The sequence below is a fragment of the Malus domestica genome, chromosome 03 (assembly GCF_042453785.1).
Source record: "Malus domestica chromosome 03, GDT2T_hap1".
Lineage (NCBI taxonomy): Eukaryota > Viridiplantae > Streptophyta > Magnoliopsida > Rosales > Rosaceae > Malus > Malus domestica.
The window spans coordinates 31,712,423-31,732,768 of record NC_091663.1 but is presented as its reverse complement, the minus strand read 5'-3'; the positions used below and the strand labels follow the sequence as shown (position 1 = coordinate 31,732,768).

General features: G+C 39.5%; 2 protein-coding genes across 2 annotated transcripts; both read right to left on the bottom strand.

Annotated features, from left to right (window-relative positions):
* Positions 1-2,857: 2,857 nt before the first annotated feature.
* On the bottom strand, positions 2,858-4,429 carry LOC108170687 (protein SEEDLING PLASTID DEVELOPMENT 1-like). The gene is made up of 4 exons (XM_070819304.1): positions 4,292-4,429; positions 4,086-4,208; positions 3,501-3,974; positions 2,858-3,407 (listed from the first exon to the last, which is right to left on the bottom strand). The coding sequence occupies exons 1-3, from the start codon at positions 4,427-4,429 to the stop codon at positions 3,627-3,629; spliced, it is 609 nt and encodes a 202-aa protein (XP_070675405.1). The 3' UTR covers positions 2,858-3,407; positions 3,501-3,626.
* Positions 4,430-13,088: 8,659 nt separating this feature from the next.
* LOC139194809 (protein SEEDLING PLASTID DEVELOPMENT 1-like) lies at positions 13,089-15,731 on the bottom strand. The gene is made up of 6 exons (XM_070819726.1): positions 15,662-15,731; positions 14,516-14,578; positions 14,085-14,268; positions 13,866-13,905; positions 13,470-13,661; positions 13,089-13,187 (listed from the first exon to the last, which is right to left on the bottom strand). The coding sequence occupies exons 1-6, from the start codon at positions 15,729-15,731 to the stop codon at positions 13,089-13,091; spliced, it is 648 nt and encodes a 215-aa protein (XP_070675827.1).
* Between the last annotated feature and the right edge of the window lie 4,615 nt (positions 15,732-20,346).

Sequence of the window (20,346 nt, the reverse complement as noted above, 5' to 3'; positions counted from 1 at the left end):
ACAAGGTACTGCCAGGAAAGAGAGCAAGCTGTTTAACCATTTTGTGCTTTTGAATCAAGATCCAAAAGAAGAACATTCATCACCAGGTATGAAGCAAGTTCTGTTAAAATTATTCTTTTTCTCTTGTTTGATGTTATGTTGCAGGAAGAACAAAAAAGCATTGCAGCAGCAAACACAAAAATAAAAAGCTGCATACAAACAAAAAATGAATGAGGAAAGGGAAATAAGCAAAGGCATCTAAGACCTTTGCCTCTTTGTTTGGCGTTCTTCACCAATCAAATGGAGTTGGAGACTCTGAACAATCCACCGACTCCCCAACTGCAGCAGAGATAATCTCCAAGAATCCCATGAATTTCTTCGGGGTGGCCTAGACCACCCCGTGAAATTTTAACCAAGTCTAAATGGTCTACCCCTTCGCCAGATTGTCAAGTGCAGTTTTAAAGTTCTAAGCTTAAGTCCCCGAGAAGTAAGACAGCAAGGAGGCAACATATACTCAAGAAAAAGAAAAGAAATTATTCTGTTTGGTGTTTTTGCTACCCACGGGTACAAAACATGGAGGATGCCTTTGGCTAAATATTATATGAAAATTATTAGGGATAGAGTCCAAGAAAAAGGAGAAAATGGTAAAGATGGTTTGCAAAGGAAAAGAAAGCCAAAACTTCCCTTAACCGACTCATGCTTGGTCCAATTCCACAAGAAGAAAAATTTTCAACACAACTCTTGACAAAGACAAATAAAAAAGGAGGAAGGAAACGTGAAGAAGTTTAAAAAGGGTCAAAGTTTCAAAGTTTCAAAGTTAGGACAAAAGGAAAAATGTTCAAAAGGAAAAGGTTCAAAGTTCCAAGTTTCTCTGCCATGTGCAAATGGGACAAAAGGAAAAGATTCAATGTTTCAAGCTTCTCTGCCATATGAAGTTAAACTCAAAAAGGACAAGTAGCTGCTATGTTCATGCCGTGTAAAACACTTCAAAGACAAACTATATTTACTCATGCATACTGAAGACAAAATGTTATGGAGGGCTGATGTTGATAAGAAGGAAAAACAAGTAGAACAAAACTACTATGAGCACGGTTATCATAAAACCACCCATGTGACATTCAAATGGAAAAGTATAGTGCCTATTCTGATTAAGCAAGGAAGGCAGCACACCAATAGAAGCAAAAAGAAATGAGGGCGTCCTGCAAACTTTAGAGTACAATTCTCACCTTTGGAGCCATGAATCAACAATTGTCTTCAACAAACTCGGTACTGCAAAATAGTTGGTCCGACAACCAAAACGAAGATATGTCGTTTCTTGGGACTCCTGCACGAAAGAATTGATTAAGTTCATTGAAGTTAGAGTTTCAACCCACTCCAAAATTAAACCCAGAAAATAGAAAACGAAAAAGGGGGAACCTGCTCGATCTCTTCTCCTCTTCGTCTCGATTTTCTTTCGACCTACAAAGGAAGCACACGAGCAAAAAGAATAAAGGCAGCAGAAGAAAGAAGAAATCACGACCTCATAAAAAAAAGAGGAGAAGAGTCCTTACGGTTTAGGGAGGAAAAAAGGGTAAATTGGAACAAATCAATACTCACCCATCTTCGTTTGGAAATCAACGGTTGACAAACCTGAAAAGAATTCCAAAACATTACGAAATCATTTAAAGCCCAAGTATTACGGTTGCTGCTGGATGAAAACCACCTGGTTAGAGTCAAGAAAAGGAGAACTTCTGAAGCAATTACACAAGAGGGGGAATGGATAAAGTCGCACCGCACGAGAGGGCTTGCTCACGTGGAAAAGAAGGAAAGTTGTTGAACTTAAAAGCTTTAAAGTCACATAACAAAAAACAAGAGGAGTAAACCTTTGTTGTCAGAAGGCTTGAAAATTCAAAGTGGGTTCAAAGTTTCATGTTAAATGGAGCTGAAAATTCAGAAGGCAAAAAATAAAGTTCTCTAAATGGGTTTTTGACCTATGAATCTCACGTGGGATAGACTTGGAGTCCCACTTTCAAATCAAGGGAAAGGCAAATCTCATTCCACTTTGAACTAAGCACCTCATGTGGAGTTTGCTCACGTGGAGGGGAAGAGAAGTTGTTGAACTTTCAAGTTCTATTGGAACTTGGAAACTTTAAAAGTCACATAAAAAAGAAAAGAGAGAAAATAAAGTTGCTATCAGAAATTTGGAGTCCCACTTTTTCTTCAAAAAACAAATCAAAGTCTTATTTCACAACGAAGGTCATATACATGGGTTTTTAATAAATCCATTTGGCTTCTCATTTTGTCAAAGTCTAAACACAAGTTCAAATCAAATATAAATGAACTACGCCGGTTTGATTTCGTTAAGGATACGTAGGCAGTCTGATATCAAATTATAGACGCAACCGTGAAATCAAGACGAATCCATGGTTTATATAAACTAAATTCATTTCTGTTACTTTGACCAAGTAATTACAAATTCTACGAAGAGTAAAAGAGAAGCGAGTCTGTTCAAATTACGAATGACACGAGGCCGCTTCAAATGGTAAAAAGCCGTTTCAAATTACAAATGGCACGAAGCCACATCAAATTTCAAATGGCATGAAGCCGCGACAAATCCCAAAAGGCATGAAGCTGAAGAAAAATCTCAAATGGCATGAAGCCGAATCAAACGCTCCAACAGCTTAAAGTCCTCATCTGCATGAGCTAAAACTGCACACAGCATCAAATGCTCCAATGGCTTAAAGTTCTCGCCTGCATGAGCTAAAACTGCAACAAGGCATCAAAACCAAACAAGTACCAAATACCAAGGAACGACGAGTGACTTGATCCCTCAACGAGGGTACGTAGGCAATCTAGGGCTCTATCTAGACGCAGTCACAAAATCAAATAAACACCAAAATCCTCAAGTTACAATTTATTCATATTAGAATCAAAGGGTATTCCTTTCCCAAAAGAAAGGTTGTAATTAATAGGCGCGTAGCCTAGAATGGGTCGAACTCGAATTAATAAAACCCTCCTCAAAAGAATGAACGAGGGTGAAATTGTGTCGAGTGAATTATTTGTTTACATATTGTGTACAATTTCTGCTCAACACACTTCCTCTTTCCTAATTTGGCAGTAAAAGTATAATTTCTATTCTTCTGAGTTAACAACTTACCCAAAGAAGTACTCCTTTCATATCCTTCATTGAAAAGATTATGAAAATAAGCTCTCACCTGTCTTTAACCACGTTCTCCGTAATTATAACATTTTCCATTCTCATCCTACCTTACTTGGTTCAAGTCTCTTGCCTTCCTTTCTCGTTTTCTAGCGAGTTTATAGATATCCAACTCTCCTTCTTTAGTATCTAATTGCTTGTATAGATCATCAAAAGCTGCTAACTTCGCTTCTCTCACAAACTTCTTTGCCTCATTCTTCGTTGAATTTAATTTTAAAGGAGTGTAGACAACCTTCAAATACAAGCAGACTTGTAAGGGGCAAATAATAAGAAGAAATTAAGCTGCTGTTCTGTGTTTAAGAGTGCTTAATGGAATCATACATACCAGATCAATTGTAATCAAACTTATCTTCACGTTTCTCTCTTATGAACATGGTAACACAATGTAATGTTACAGATTTGCAGACCCTCGCCCCTCGTAGGTAGCGTCGTGAGGTTTAGCAACAAAAGACTAACAATACTCTGTGACAGCATCCAATTCAGGAAGTAGTGGTAATCTGTCCACAATGGGGAGTGAACCATTCGTGCTACCGTTGGTATCAAGAAAGTCATCAAGTACATCATTGGCATCGATTCTTTCGCTAGCAAGCCTAGCATGATTCTCTTCTGCCACTGACTCACTGTAGTATGAAAAGGAAGGATACGGAGACACATCCGGTTCTTTACTAATTCTTTCTGCTTCTAGTTGGTACTTGCGAATAAGGTCCATCTGAGCAGACATAATGTGGGATGGCCTCGGAAGAAGTTCCACTGGTTCCCCTTTTGGAATTACAACCTGCTCAATGGCTATTCTTGCCTCCTGTAAGATGGATAACAATTTTATCGAACCGTATTGCATGCAAAATTATTGAACTAGACTTTGATTAGACTTAATGTTCCACAGAGATTACTACTGATTATTCAAAATCACCTCTAAAGCATCAATCTTCTCAGATGACTTCAAATTCTCTACTGATCCATAATCCCTTAGCCCATCTTTATGAGCACTTATTAATGCTCGAACTGCCTTTTTAATTTCCATCAACGAGTTTGACTGGAAGAAGGAGGAGAAATCAATGGTAGAACCGTATCAATGAAAAGTTTCTGGTAAAACAAAGAAAGTATAATTTTGATTACCTTAGTCACATAAACGGGCGCTTCATAAGATTTAGCAACAGCTTGAAGCGGCGGATTCTTCTTGAGCTTCGATTGCAAGGCAAGTAGTGCATCTGCCCGGTTGATATCATCTGTTAACTGGGGAGCAGCTTCATCCATCTTCAACTGTTTAATCACTTGTATCACACTGACTTCTAGGATCTACATTAACTGCTCATATTGCAAGTATTGTACTTGAAAATTGCCTGAAATTGCAGTATTGTTCAGGCCAGTAGATGACAGTGAACATAAATTAACACTCGTCCTCTACTTTTAATTTATGTTCACTGTCATCTACTGGCCTGAACAATACTGCAATTTCAGTCAACCATGATAACCCGATTATCAGCACAAGAGTTTACATAATTTTATGGTGATCGAAAAGCTATGAGATAGCAAGAATAGTTTATAGGGAACATATTAAATAAGAGGCTACTCAATGATTCACAGATCACTTAGCCTTTGCAGTAGTTCAAAGATAATATCAAAATTTTCTCCTCTGCTGCTGTGATTAGTGATTAGTGCGTACGCACCTCAACTAGGGTTGGATACGAGTTTGAATGAGAAATTTTGGGAAGATCTTGGAGACTTGGTGCAAGGAATTGCTCAGACGGAGAAGGTATTTATAGGAGGATATTTAAATGGACACGTGGGCAAGGAGACAGGCAACTATGGAGGTTTTTGATGGTGGCCATGGTTTTGGAGAGAGAAACGAGGATGGGGAAGCCATCTTGGATTTTGCAATGTCATATGATCTCTTCTTAGCCAACACCTTCTTTAAGAAGAGAGAAGAACATGTGATCACTTACAAGAGTGGGTCGTCAAAAACACATATAGATTTTCTTCTAATGAGAAAAAGGGGATCGTATAACTTGTAAGGATTGCAAAGTTATACAAGGAGAGAGCTTGGCTAATCAACATCGTTTGTTGGTGATGGATGTACATATCAAAAAAGAGAAAGAAAAAAACAAGACTTGGAAGTGCCCAAGGACTAGATGGTGGTGGAATCTAAAAAGAGAAAAACAAGTCATTTTCAAAGAGAAAGTAATCACCCAATGCGTGTGGGATAAAGAAGGGGAAGCTAGCCTGAGGTGAGATTCCATGGCTAGTTGTATCCGAAAAGTAGCAAAAGAGGTATTAGGAGAGTCCAAGGGCTTTGCTCCACACCAAAAGGAATCTTGCTGGTGGAATGAGGAGGTACAAACAAAGGTGAAGGCTAAGAAGAAATGTTGTAAAGCCTTATACAAGGATATGACCGATGAAAATGGTGAAAGGTATAGAATAGCGAAGCAGGAGGCAAATAAAGCTATGAGATAAGCTAAGCTAGCAACTTATGACTATATGTATAAGCGATTAGATACCAAAGAAGGAGAGTTGGATATCTATAAACTAGCTAAAGCAATGGAAAAGAAGAAAAGGGACCTAAACCAAGTGAGGTGCATTAAGGATGAGGATGGAAAGGTTCTTGCTACAGAGAACGCAGTCAAAGACAGATGGAGAGGTTATTTTCATAATCTTTTCAATGAAGGACATGAAAGGAGTACATCTTTAGGGGAGTTGAGTAACTCAAAAAAGTGTAGAAACTACTCCCTTTACCGTCGAATCAGGAAGGAAGAAGTGGTTGTAGCTTTGAAAAAGATGAAGCATAGAAAAGCAATGGGCACAGATGATATACTGATCGAAGTGTGGAAAGTCTTGAGAAAGACAAATATAACATGGCTCACAGACCTTTTCAATAGGATTTTGAAAACGAAGAAGATGCCAAATGAGTGGCGAAAGAGCACTTTGGTGCCTATCTACAAGAATAAGGGCGACGTACAAAATTGCATGAACTATAGGGGTATTAAGCTAATGAGTCATACAATGAAGCTCTGGGAGAGACTTATTGAGCATAGATTAAGGCAAGAGACACATGTTTCGAACAACCAATTCGGGTTCATGTTAGGGTGCTCAACCATGAAGGTAATCTATCTCTTACGAAGATTGATGGAAAGATATAGAGATAGAAAAAAGGATTTACACATGGTCTTTATAGATTTGGAAAAAGCGTATGATAGCGTCCCAAGAGACATCCTTTGGAGGATTTTAGAGAAGAGAGAAGTACAAGTACCATATATCCAAACTATAAATGATATGTATGATGGAGCAAAGAACGTCGTAAGAACTCATGAAGGACAAACCGAAAGCTCTCCCATAACTGTAGGGTTACATCAAGGCTCATTCTTAAGTCCTTACCTTTTTGCATTGGTAATGGATGAGTTAACGGGGCATATTCAAGATCGTATTCCTTGGTGTATGCTTTTTGCAGATGATATAGTTTTGATAGATGAAACTCAGGAAGGGGTAAATGTGAAGCTTAACCTTTGGAAAGAAGTGTTGGAATCTAAAGGTCTCCGCTTAAGCCGATCAAAGACAGAATATATGGAGTGCAAGTTCAATGCAAATGGAGGCCCAAATGAGTTAAGGGTAAGGATCGGAGATCAAGAAGTACCAAATAGCGAGCACTTTTGCTACCTAAGATCTATCCTGCAAAAGAACGGAGAATTAGATGGAGACCTCAACCATAGAATACGAGCTGGATGAATGAAGTGGAAGAGTGCATCCGGCGTGTTGTGTGACCGTCGTATGCCACTAAAGCTCAAGGGAAAATTTTATAGGACGACAATAAGGCCGGCGATGCTGTATGGCACAGAATGTTGGGCAGTGAAACATCAACACGTACATAAAATGGGTGTAGCAGAGATGAGGATGCTTCGTTGGATGTGTGGGCACACAAGAAAGGATAAGATTAAGAATGAGGATATCCGAGGTAAAGTAAGAGTAGCCGAAATTGAAGGAAAGATGAGAGAAAATCGGTTACGGTGGTTTAGACATGTGCAAAAAAGGCCTACTGACGCTCCAGTTAGAAGATGCGATTACGGAACAGAGGTTCAGGGCCGAAAAGGTAGATAAAGACTTAGGAAAACTTTGGAAGAGACTAAGAAAAAACTTAGAGTACTTGGATCTAGCGAAGGACATGACACAGAACCGAGTGCAATGGCGTTCTAGGATTCATATAGCCGACCCCATTTAGTGGGAAAAGGCTTTGTTGTTATTGTTGTTGTTGCTGCTACTATGATTTTTCAGTCATAAACCTATGTGTTAAGAATGAAAAAAGTTCCGCCGTATATCCAAAAGAAGAGAGAAGCAAGTGCTACCCGGCTATTTAATTTGTCATTTCTTCTAAAAGAAACAGAGGTGAACCAATTGAAGAATTTGACACATGTTGATTGGAATATGAATTCTTGTGTTACTATCCAATGAGGTTTATTGTCTTCCTTCATTTTTCCTACATTAAGCACTCAGAAGTACAAGTATGATGGCAAACTGTGTGCAATGGGTTCACTTTTCAAGCATTTGTCCTTGTCTAGTACCAGTTTCTTATTCTAAGTGGTTGTTTCAAGGTAGAGACATCTTATCCCATGTTTGTACCATACTTGACCAATCCCGAAACTACTGAGCACCGGTCAACGTTATACCGTCAAGGACCCAGAAGAGTTTCCCTCAAACCAGGAGGCCAATCACAGCACGACACGTGTCGACATCAGAAGCCAATCATAGCGCGACACGTGTCAACATCAGAAGCTAATCACAACACGACACGTGTCAATGTCAGAATGAACTAGAAATTATCTTCTATAAATAGAGATCATTCTCTCATAATATTTCCTAATGTCATTTGTACTAAATCATTCACTAGTACTCACTAAAGGAAAGCTTGAACCTATGTACTTGTGTAAACCTTTTACAATTAATGAGAACTCCTCTACTCTGTGGACGTAGCCAATCTGGGTGAACCACATACATCTTATGTTTGCTTCCTTATCTCTATCCATTTACATACTTATCCATACTAGTGACCGAAGCAATCTAGCGAAGGTCACAAACTTAACACTTTCTGTTGTACCAAAGTCCTCACTGATTTTGTGCATCAACATTTGGCGCCGTCTGTGGGAATCGACACAAAAAGCTATGTCGGTTCTTTCTCAATTTTTCACCTCCGTCGTGGATCTGCAAAACCCACACAGAGACACAATCTCTCTATCACACTCCTTACTCCATCACGCCTCCGTTTCGATCTCACCGGCCTCCTTCTCTCTCTCTCTAATTTGTGGTCGAGTCACTCACTAAGTCACAAAGTAGTGTTGTCTCTACCTTCCCTCAAGTAGTACTATCTCTGCCTTCCCTCAAGTACTTGGATCTCCGCTTCAACCAGTTCAAAGGCTCCGTCCACTCCCAGTTCTTCGATAAGGATCTCGACGTTGTTTTCTTCAAAGACAACAGGTTCCGATTCGGCATCTCCCACAATCTTGGCAACACCCGAGAGCTGTGCAACGCTATACCTTCCACCAGGTTATGATCCAGCCAGAGATGGCCCTCTTCTATGTCTATTCTGGTCTTACCCAAAAAGGCTGCCGGAGATGCCGCGGGATGCGTTATAGTAGATGCAGGGACTGGCGAATGGGGGAAGGACGATGGTGATGCCATTGCTGACAATTACCTACTAGAGGAGAGTGAGAATGAATCGAGGCCCGTTGAGAAGGGCGTGGTGCTGGCCGACGAAAATGCCGGCGGAGCAGTAGGCAACGAATGGCGTCCTCGGGATCTGTCGGCTAGTGGACGCCGGAAGGCCATTGAGTCTGCCCACTCCGTTTGGAGGAGTCAGATTTGGTAGCTACTGGCCTTACTATTTTTCGTACAATAAAAGATTCCCTTACCAACATATCCAAAACCATCAGTTTTCGGCGGTTGCTGCTCTTCTGAATGCATGTAAGAGTTGTCAATCTGGGATTTAAGGATCTGAAGCCTAGACATAACAGAAGCCTCACAGTTGTTTGACTGGCCGGTTATGCTAGAACGAGGAGAATCCTGGATTCTGAACTCGAGCAGTAAGCTATCACTCGCGTACAAGCGACCGTCTCTTCCAAACCTCTAAAGCTCTCAGCTCAGCTCAGCTTTTGCTCTCTGCGACTACAACTTCATGGATTCTGATCGGGGCGGCAAGGCCTCTGCGATTCTTCGTCAACTCGAAGACTTGAAGGCCAGTAAGAGCGAAATAGAACGCCAAATATCGGCCCTCGAAGCTCAGCTCCGAGAGATTACCCTTCAGAAACCGAACCACAGCGTTTCTAATAGCTCTTGTCTTCCCCATATACCGTCCGTTGATTCAGGCTATGGTTACGATTTGTCACCTCAGCTGATTCACCGCTACAGTCGCCACTTTTTGCTTCCTTCTTTTGTAGTTCAAGGGCAGTCAAAGCTCTTGAAGTCATCCATTTTGGTGGTTGGAGCTGGAGGGTTAGGCTCGCCTGTTCTGCTGTATCTTATAGCCTGTGGTGTTGGCCGCTTGGGGATCATTGATCATGATGTGGTTGAGCTCAATAATATGCACAGACAGGTCCACGTTGGAAATCATGTACAGTGGTTACGTGCAAGATAACTGAAGGTGGGAAGCTGCACAGGAGGGAGGTGAGCATGCATATGGAGGCCAGCGAAGAGAATCATTTGAACGGGAGGAGGAGGGGCATCATCAAAACTGAGAAAAGCAGTAAAGAAAATGGTGGTGGCTGCTGCAAATGCATGTGGTGGTTCCCTCTCCAACAAAAAAGAAGATAAGTTTGTCTTACAATATTTCTATTATTCTCCATGATGATGTCTGCCATCTGTAATAAAAAAATGATAAAAAGAAAAAAGACAGCCACTGATGATGGGTGAAGTGACGGGATAATCATCAACCAGCTCAGCTCCCACCCCAGCACAACTGTGAAGAAACCCATTTTTCTGATAAAATCACGAGAAAAGCAAAGGGATGTCTGGAAATGCGGTGGAAAAGCAAAAGCAAAGCAGAAAAACAAAAGCAAAAGTAAGGAATAAACACCCCACCAGAATGATGTGATTTACTTTTTTGACAGATGTATGATGTAATTTATTTTTCTTATTTCTCGGAGACATCTGTATAAACCCCATTAGAGGGTAATAATACCCAAAAAAAAGGGCAAAGCCCAAAATAAATAGGCTGGAATGTTGTGTGGAGAGCAAAGACCCATAAGCCTAAAATAGCACCAATCAAGTCATCAAAAATACGCCCAGTACTCCACAATTATTCGGCAACTCGCCGCTATTACCACCAACCAGGTGATCAAAAGAACGCCCAGTACTCCAAAATTATTTGGCAACTAGCCATTCATGCCACCAACCAGGTGATGAAATGTACAACCTGTACTCTCCTTCATGCCACCAACCAGGTGATCAAAAGTATGCCCAGTACTCCAAATTATACATGAGCATTACTCATGTCATTCATACATAAACATTCATGAGCATCATTCATAACAATCATACATAAACATTCATGACCATCATTCATGTCAACATTCATGAGCATCATTCATGACAACATTCATGAGCATCACTCATGTCAATCAACATAAACATTCATGAGCATCACTCATGTCAATCAGCTTCAAAAGCTTCATTTACAGAGCTCTAGCTTCAAAAGCTTCATTTACAAAGCTCTAGCTTCAAAGCTTCACTTGCAAAGCTTCACCTACAAAGCTTCAGTGCAGGGTATACAAATACTGCCTCCGAACAACCGCCACTTCGGCCTATACATGGATTCAATTTGAAGTCTCTAGCCAATAGACTCTATTAACCGAAGACTTGGGGGACTACACTATACACCATATATTTGGCTTCAACTGGGCCACATGAAAAATACTCGGGGGACTTAGCCCATTATTCATGTACTGAGGAGCGAGCCCTTATTTTATAAAAATGACTCCCTCACCATCATTAGAGAGCATCAACTCTAGCCCATCATTCATGTATTGAGGAGCGAGCCTTTATTCTATAAAAGGGACTCCCTCACCTTCAACGCCACAAGCTGAGCCAACCAAGGCAACATAAGCCACGAGCCTCGCAGCCTCGCAGCATGTGCTACTTCTAGTTGAGCATCATTTCAGATTGAGCACCGCCTCATATCGAACATCAGTTCAAGATATCTAGTTACTTCGGCCCACACATGGACTGAATTTCAAGTCTCTAGCCAAAAGACTCTCTTGACTGAAGACTTGGAGGACTACTGTTTATACCATATTTAGGGCCTCATATTTAGATCTCGTACAAATACTCGGGGGACTTAAATGTAATTATGTGATAAAGGAAGGGGCAAATATGTAATAAGTGAGGAGTCATTATTCTATAAAAGAACCCCTTACCGTCACAATTAGAAAAGGCCATTTCTGAGGCCAATTCCTAGGCCCTCTCACCCCTTCTCAAAGCTTTCACTCTCAGAGCTCTCTCTCCCTCAGATAAATACATAATCAGTGGGGACGTAGCCCAAACCTTGGGGTAAACCACGATACATCTTGTGTCATTTACATTTCATACATATCTACGGTCGGATTTACGTTGTTCCAAGACCTCCGGTTTTGTGCATCAACACCCCATATGAAAAAGGATTTGCACATGGTCTTTATAGATTTGGAAAAATCGTATAATAGGGTTCCAACATACATTCTTTGGAGGATTTTAGAGAAGAAATGAGTATAAATAGCATATATCCAAGCTATAAAGGATATGTATGATGGAGTAATGACTGCAGTAAGAATTCATGAAGGACAAACCAAAAGCTTCCCCGCAACTGTAGGGTTACATCAAGGCTCATCTTTATGTCCTTACCTTTTTGCATTGGTAATGGATGAGTTAAGAGGACATATTCAAGATGATATTTCTTGGTGTATGCTTTTCGCAGACGATATAGTGTTGATAGATGAAACTCATGAAGGAGTAAATGCGAAGCTTAACCCTTAAAGAGAAATGTTGGAATCTAAAGGTCTTCGCCAAAGTCGGTCAAAGACAGAGTATATGGAGTGCAAGTTCAGTGCAAGCGAAGGCTCAAATGAGTTAGGGATGAGGATTGGAGATCAGGAAGTACTAAAGAGCGACCATTTTTGCTACCTAGGATCTATCTTGCAAAAGAACGGAAAGTTGGTTAGAGACCTTAACCATAGAATACAAGCTGGATGGTTGAAGTGGAAGAGTGCATCTGGTGTGTTGTGTGACCATCGTATGCCACTGAAACTAAAGGAAAAAATTTATAGGATGACAATGCTTTATGGCACGGAATGTTAGGCGGTGAAGCATCAACACGTACATAACATGGGTGTAGTGGAGCGGAGATGAGAATGCTTCGTTGTGGTAGTTTGGACATGTGTTAGGTCAAGTATGAGTAGCCGAAATTGAAGGAAAGATGAGAGAAAATCAGTTACGATAGTTTGGACATGTGAAACAAAGGCCTACTGACTCTCCTGTTAAAAGATGCGATTAAAGGACAGAGGTTCAGGGTCAAAGAGATAGAATCATAGAAGAAGACCTAGAAAGACTTTGGAATAAACTCTAACAAAAGACTTAGAGTACTTGGATCTAACGGAAGATGTGGCACAGAACCGAGCACAATGGTGTTCTACAATTTATACAGCTGACCCCACCTACGATTTATACAGCTGACCCCACTTAATGGGAAAAAGCTTTGTTGTTGTTGTTGTGGTAGTTTCCGGTCCCCAAGAGTGCATTTTAAGAACCTCAAATTTTGGGAAACGACCTTTACCAACATACCGTGATTTCAGAACTAATTTACAGAAGGAAGATAAAAAGACAAAGAATTGACTTTTCCAAAGAAGCATACCTGAGAGGATAGCATCCGCTAGGCTACTATGAACTCTCAATTCATCCTCTGAAATTATCTCCACCCCACAACTAAAGTTGCAGGGCCTTTCCTTTCTTGCACCGTCTTCTGAACCCCCTGCCGGCTGGCCTCTTCATCTCCTAGTGTCACGCTCTAAAAACTGATGGAAATAATGTAACTGAACAATAAAGAACTTTAACTTTTATGCATTCAATGTAAGTAAAATTAAATAGAAATCAAAGAGAAACATTTACGAACTAGCATAAAGGGATCGATACACAACCACCACTATTTTAACACAAGACAGAGATCAATACTTGAACATCAAGCTTAAGAACCAAGTGAAAAGAATGAAAAATTAAATATAAGGGAGAAAATAAAGAATAATAAAAGAAAGAACTGACTATTATTTGAAAATAACCATGGCTACCTCACCTGTATTCCTCCAACGAGCATCTCTGATGAAGGGTTCATTATTAAATTCTCAATAGTTACACCATGAGCTGTGGCAACTAGCTGAATTCCACGTTGCGCAATTTTACTTGCAGCCAGAGCTCCAAGTTTAGTGCCACTTTCATCAATTACAATCACTTGTGGCATATGGTTTTCAACAGCCTCTATCAAGACCTGAATAAAAGTAGATAATAAGCATGCGATTTCATGATGAAAACAGAACATAAGAACATTGATTTGGATGAGACAATATAAGGTATCCACAGAAACTTAGATGAGACACTGAGGTACCAATTACACTCCTTATAATGAGTTTATTTTATTGAGAAGGGAGGGGTGCATCATTTGAATTGGGCCCGGCAAAGTGAAGGGAAGTACCACTAGATCAATCGCTAGCTGCATTGTAATATAATTCATTCTGCAAGTGTTAAGATAAACTATCAGTAATGTGTTCATCCGGGAATTTCAAATTGCATAACTTTGGAAACTCTAATTCCTTAAGAAGCATAATAACTGCGATATCTCGTGTAAATTACTAATTCATATATGGCAATAGGGTGCGTTAACTCAAATATAAAGAGAACAAGAAAGACTAACCTGATCATTGTTGTTTTTCCTCCCCCCGGAGGCCCAATGAGTAACAAAGAACCGCCATCTTGAACCAAATCTCGCAGCAAGACAGCACTGCCAGATATTGCCCTACCAACACGACAAGTTAGACCAATAATGACACCTCTTCGATTCCTAATGGCACTAATGCGGTGTAATGTCCTGCTAATGCCTGCTCGATTGTCAATGGCAAAATCACCAACCTACTACATGCAGCTGAGTAAGTGGCAAGCATGATATTCTCTTTGAAAATCAATTAAAAAAACAAATAAAAATTTAGAACAAAGTGGCTGCCGGAAACCTTGAGCTTTGCAAGCATGGTATTCAACCAAAGACCCAAGACCACAGGACAACATAATAAAAAATGTGATCGAAAGTATCCAAATCATTCTTGCACAAAATGCACAACTACAATTTACTTTTCTTTAACCCTGTCTGTAAACCTCTTAACTCAAAATCCCTGTAACACTGGGTCATGAAACCTTTACAGCAAAAATTCATTGAAAAAGAAAACGAAAGCCAATTACTTTAAACCAGACTCCTCCTTTCACAATGCAACAAGAGGAAGAGCATTTTCGACAACGAGCAGTTATTAGAATTTGGGTGGTGCTATCCACATTCACTACAACAAAAATGGGCTAAGAATACAATTGATATGTGCCCTTTGCATTTTCATTGAGCACAAAGACATATTTGTGCTTTTTAAGTTCCATTGAGCACCAAAATATCTCAAATGTGCCCTCTAACAAATAAGCACATTAGTTTGTGTCATGTAATTGTGCCTACAAAAATTTGAAATGTCCTTTTAAATGTTAGAGAGAGAATTTTTTTTTTTTTAATTTACACACACACAATAAAAACATTTGTGCCCTCTAATTGAATATATTTAAATAAAAAATATGTTTTTGTGTCCTTTACATTTACTTTCTCCGTATTCCTAACTCCTTTACACTCTTTAATTATTTAAAACTAAGCCAAGAAAATTTAAAAAAATAAAATAAAAAAATCAACAATCATCATTGCACCAGAGTTTTATGTGGGCATTTTACTAATATTTTGATGGGTTTTTGGTGTCCCGTGGGACCCCCCACGTGGTGCTCAGCTTCGTAGGTAACGACGAGCATCTTGGGGTCGTCCAGTGCTCTATCCACGTGTTTCCTTGCTGGACACCCTCTCATTGTACTACACCTATAATACCATTTGCAAACAAATAAATACAATTAAAATTAATTTATGAGCTTCATTGAAAAAGAACATTGAGATCTGTGTTTGACCCTTAAAAGATCAAGCCGATGTGCGGTTGAGATTTTTAAAGGAGAAGAATAATACCTCGGGTAAGGTGAGCCCTTGATCGGCTTTTGTCCATACTTTCTCTATCTCTCCTTCACTCAATCCTTCTCTCACTAACTCTCTCTACTTCTCCACTCTATTCTCTGTCATATCCTTCACCATCGCAGCACCATCTCCACCTCATTCGCCACTCCGGCAAACCTTGCCACCACCTAAACACCACACTACCACATTCTCTCTCCTCTATCTCCCTCTTGGCTTCTTCCTTAACACACAGTGGGGGAACTGCAATTCTCTGGCAAGGCAACCACCAGCTTTCTTCCTCTCGTCCCCACGGACTCCCATTACTCTTTACTTTCGGGAAACCAAAATCAACGCAGTGAAATGACGAGCTCCGTCGTGGCCTGACTTCCCGGCGAGATTTTCCGTCGAATCTAGTATAGGTGAGTCTCAAAAACACCTTAGTTAGGTTTTTTAGGTTGTTTAGAGATGTTTTCGTGCACTGCATGCCTGATTTGTTTAAGGTTGGATGCAGTTTCAACTCGAGAGAAATTCTTCAGATTTTTTATGAGGCCCGCGAGTTTCAGGCTGATTTTAGGCTATCACCGGTCGCCCAATGGCCCTGAGGAAGGTATTTTGAATCCTTACCTTCGTAGCTTTTTTTGGGCTTTTGAATTGCTGAAAATGATTTTGTTTTGGACCCAAAACGGATTCTAAAATCCCTGGTGTAGCTGCAGGCGGTAGTCGTAATCGTGCGGTAGAGCTGTGCGTGGTACTGTTGGGGATGGTGCGTGGAGCACAGACGCCTCCACTGAAGGATGAATGGCTGAAAGGAAGAATATACGTTTGAAATTGTTGCCTTGTTTTTTCTTTAATTTATGATGTTGATTACTTGGTTGAGTCTGATCTTTCAAGAAGAGAAACTGAGCAATATTTTCCTATTTCGATCTGGTGTTTTCAAATGTCTGTTTCAGGTTGTAAGGTGTTACGGCGATGATATTTTTAATTTTTTTTTTTTTTTTATATTGAACTCACAGGGCACAATTATAAAAATTGTGCTAACTTGAATTTGAAGTGTCATCTGACACAGGTGTCAGAACAGGGCACAAAAAAATCCTTATTTGTGCTCAACCCTTTGAGCACCAATAGCCATACCGTGCCCTCTAATCAAAGGTGACATCCATAGAGGGCACAGATAGAAACTTAGTTGCTGGATTGTTGCTATTGGCCTATGGGCACATATGTTGGTGCTCTTTGGCCTCAAATGGCACATATAATTTATTGTGTGCAATGACCATTTTTGTTGTAGTGATTCTTTTACCCCATGGGGGAATATGCAGATTCTTGCTAAAAGGACATGTAGAATTTGGGTAGTGCTATCCACACTCTTTTTTACCTTCTATTCATCTATCTCGATTTTTGGCCATCGAATCGAATTTATTGAAAAATGTCAAATGACAGAAATTAACAAACAATGTGTGGAGAGTAAAAATGAGTGGGGGATAACACCACCCTAGAATTTAAGGTGTAAACTCTAAGCTTACTTTTTCCTGTATGGACTATGGAGCATCTCAGTCATCATAATTAAGAGTCTTACACATCACGGTGGTATTTTGATTACATTATGAATGTTTCTAGATGGAGATATATACTCGCTGTAGGGCTGGACATGGTTTCGTGCGGGCGGTTTTTAGGTAAAATCGAAACCGAAATTGAAAATTTATTGTGGTTTGGTTTGATTTGGTTTGATAATGAGAAACAAAGTGAAACCAAACCATTTGGTTTTGGTTCAATTAGGTTTCAAATGGTTTTGGTTCGATTAGGTTTCAAACGGTTTTGGTTTTGGTTTAGGCCTAACTTATAGGCCTGTTAAAAATTCGGCTTAGCTTACATCTATTTCTATTTGGGGTTCCAAACTTTTTTTAAAATTTTATTTTTGTAGTTTTTTTTCAGTTTTTTTTTGCCCCAAAACAAAGGAGAAGAATAGTTTGCATTAAGTAAAACCAAAATTGATAACCACCACACTAAATTCAATGACATTCCTTTGTTTCAAAATCAAAACGGAAAAACAAATCCCAGTAAACAATAAACACTATACCAAAAAAAATCCAAATTCATGTATGGACTTCGTCAAATAACCAATTACACCTCAAGACCTAGTTTGCTAATTAAATAAAATATTTTTTTATATTATGTGGTTCGGTTTGGTTTCGGTTGACACGCCCTGACCCTGATATTCTCACAAACATCAGGGTAGGCACGTACTGGCCTACACTCGAGGATGAAGAAAGTCATTTATTGAATGTAAATGCTGATAACAAGAAATAAAGAAGGTTTATAAATTTAAATATAATTAATATGCAAATGAGGAATGTGTTCAGAGCATACAACTAATTAGAACACTAAAAGAAATAATAGCAAATTGAATGAATAAGAAAATTCGTGTCGGGATTGTGCCTCATCTGTGACGAAATGAATTGTTGAACGACTTTCAACATCAGACCGATACTCTGCCACGTGCGTTCCCCAGGAATGGCGAGCAGAGTCATATCTCTTTGGAAATTACTTGAAACTTTTGAAAGGCGTGTTAGAGAAAGCAAGTAAACGCTATTTGTGACGAAGTTTAGTAAGTGGTAATTGGTGGGAATGAATCAATGTTCTCAGATTCGTTCCTGCTGAGGAAATTTGTATGGATCTTTAGAATGATCCTCGACGATTGTTCTATCGATAACCTTCTTCCTTACTCCAACAACGAAGTCAAGTCCCCTAACCATTGACCGTCAGCTTGACACCAAATTCTTTGGGCGTTGCCTTCGTTTAAATTAGATAATTTCTTAGGTGACTCCTCGGTAGCAGATGCTATTCTCACCAATTTCCAAATGGAGTTGCAATTCTTGTTGTTGTTATAGTTGGACTTGGATGATGAAGATCCAGTCTTGTTTGGATAAATTGACTCTTTGAACTTCACCTGGGTCTGGTACTTGGCGGTAAACCCTAACTCCTTGTCCACGTACTTTTTAGTAGAGGTGAACTTAGCCTCTTACTTGTAGCCCAACTGACCAGTGCTCTTGTTCACTAACTGTTTAGCCTTGTAATTTTTAGTGTAATGGCTTGAGACTCCACCATGTTCATCATTGTAGGAAGATAGAGCTTTGCTCTAAACTTCTCTGGACTCATTGAGCTTTGGGTTGCTCAAGGGCATCACCTTAAAGTAACCAATCATGCCACTGCATGCATTCGCAGGCTGCTTTGTATCTTTCTTCTTCGTCATTCTGTTGATTCAGAGGTTCTATGTTTAATTTTTGAACTTTGAAACAACTCTCACAAAGTATTGTGAATTACGAAATGTCTTTGGCCTTGTCAAATCTTATTAACAGTTCTTAACTAATCTTGAGCTTAAACCTATTTCCTTTTCGGCTAAGAAACCAAACAACCTTACTGTGATGATTAACCAAATAATCATAAACAGTGACTTTTATTTCTACATACTGGATCATGCCGGAACATTACACTGAGGGTGGAAAAAAAAAAAACATTTGTTCTTGGCATGGTTTCTGGTTCAAATCCCGATATCTTGTACTCTAGATTTTAATGGACTTGTTTTGACCCTTAAATTCTTGAGTGTTCTTTTAGCCTTCTCGACATGGTTTCTCACTCAATCAGTGAGGAATTCATGATCGATCGATTCAGCGGAAGTGTGCGCCCTATTCTTAGCGATTCGGACAAGAACGTTAAGAGCATAAAACTTTGGGGGTTAGTATATTGATAACTGTTTTATTATATATATATCAATTTGGTCCACTAATGTTTGTTTTATGGCCCCTCAGGATTTAGATTCGAGGCGTACGATTCCGGTGTCAAGGCACCTCTGCAGCGGCATCTTCGAGTCCTCTCGATGTAGGACCCATTCCTTTGCGCATTTAATTTTACATTAATTCCTTTCTAGTGTTTGGTTTTAGTTGTATGCTATGAACACCTTCCTCATTTGCATATTAATTACAATTAAATTTATAAGTCCTATTTATTCTTGTTCTCATGCATTGTAAATAGCTTGCGTCACCTTTGGGTGTTGGTCAGCACGTACCTACCCTGGTGTTCGAGGAATATCGGGATCGGGGCGTGTCATCGGTTCTGTTTCAAATATTATGAATCGAAACCAAATTGTTTTCAGTTCGGCTTCAAACATAAACCGTTTTCGATACCACAAAACTAAACCATTTAGTGTGGTCCAGTTTGGTCAGTGTTTCGATTTCGGTTTTCTATCCCAAGTACCACTCCTACCTCGAATGACGTTAAACCCCTTCTCCATAAGTTCATAACCACTTAACATTATGAACTTATGGGTTGTTATTAGATTGTTTCCTTGTCTTAGATATAAGTAACACAGTAACACTTTATTCAAATAGAGCTACCTCTCCTAGGTTGGGCCTTATTAGATCAAAAACCTTTAACAGTGAAGGCCCAGCCAGTTGATTCAACAGCCCGCTTAGCACAAATCCAACATGCACTGCAGCCCTTGCAATGCAAGATGGATGTTTCCGTCAGAACAGGATTCTCATTCTTTCATAATCCCTAAGTAAAGAATTTTCTTCCCATTTACTGTTTATGTTTATTTTTTTTTTTCTACAAGCAATATAAGTTACTTCCAAATTAAAATCTTAAATGTATGGCGTCACCGTACTTAAGCGGAGAATTTCTTGATATTTCATGAGGCATCACCGTAGTTTAGCTGAGAGTATCCTGAGTATTGCAAAGGTGCTAGCTTATCTCATGCCCTAGTTAAATTCTGATATTGTAATTTGATCCTACTTTAAAGATCGGGAAGTGATTTTTTCACATACATTTCCTCACCATGCACACTCCTGTTCGTTTTTTGACCTTTTAATTGGATAAATAAAAATCGTCTCCCTAAAGATAATGCAAATAATACATTTCACTAAATATAAGAGCTCGTTTGGAA

What these genes read in the sequence shown, in the direction of transcription:
- LOC108170687 (XM_070819304.1), bottom strand. Translation starts at nt 4,429, where the DNA reads ATGGATGAAGCTGCTCCCCAGTTAACAGATGATATCAACCGGGCAGAT. An exon ending in CGCCCGTTTATGTGACTAAG is followed by an intron (nt 4,209 to 4,291) that starts GTAATCAAAATT and finishes TCCTTCTTCCAG; the next exon opens with TCAAACTCGTTGATGGAAAT. An exon ending in AGAAGATTGATGCTTTAGAG is followed by an intron (nt 3,975 to 4,085) that starts GTGATTTTGAAT and finishes TCCATCTTACAG; the next exon opens with GAGGCAAGAATAGCCATTGA.
- LOC139194809 (XM_070819726.1), bottom strand. Translation starts at nt 15,731, where the DNA reads ATGGGAGTCCGTGGGGACGAGAGGAAGAAAGCTGGTGGTTGCCTTGCC. An exon ending in GGAAAAACAACAATGATCAG is followed by an intron (nt 13,906 to 14,084) that starts GTTAGTCTTTCT and finishes TAACACTTGCAG; the next exon opens with AATGAATTATATTACAATGC. An exon ending in TGCTCGTTGGAGGAATACAG is followed by an intron (nt 13,188 to 13,469) that starts GTGAGGTAGCCA and finishes ATCAGTTTTTAG; the next exon opens with AGCGTGACACTAGGAGATGA.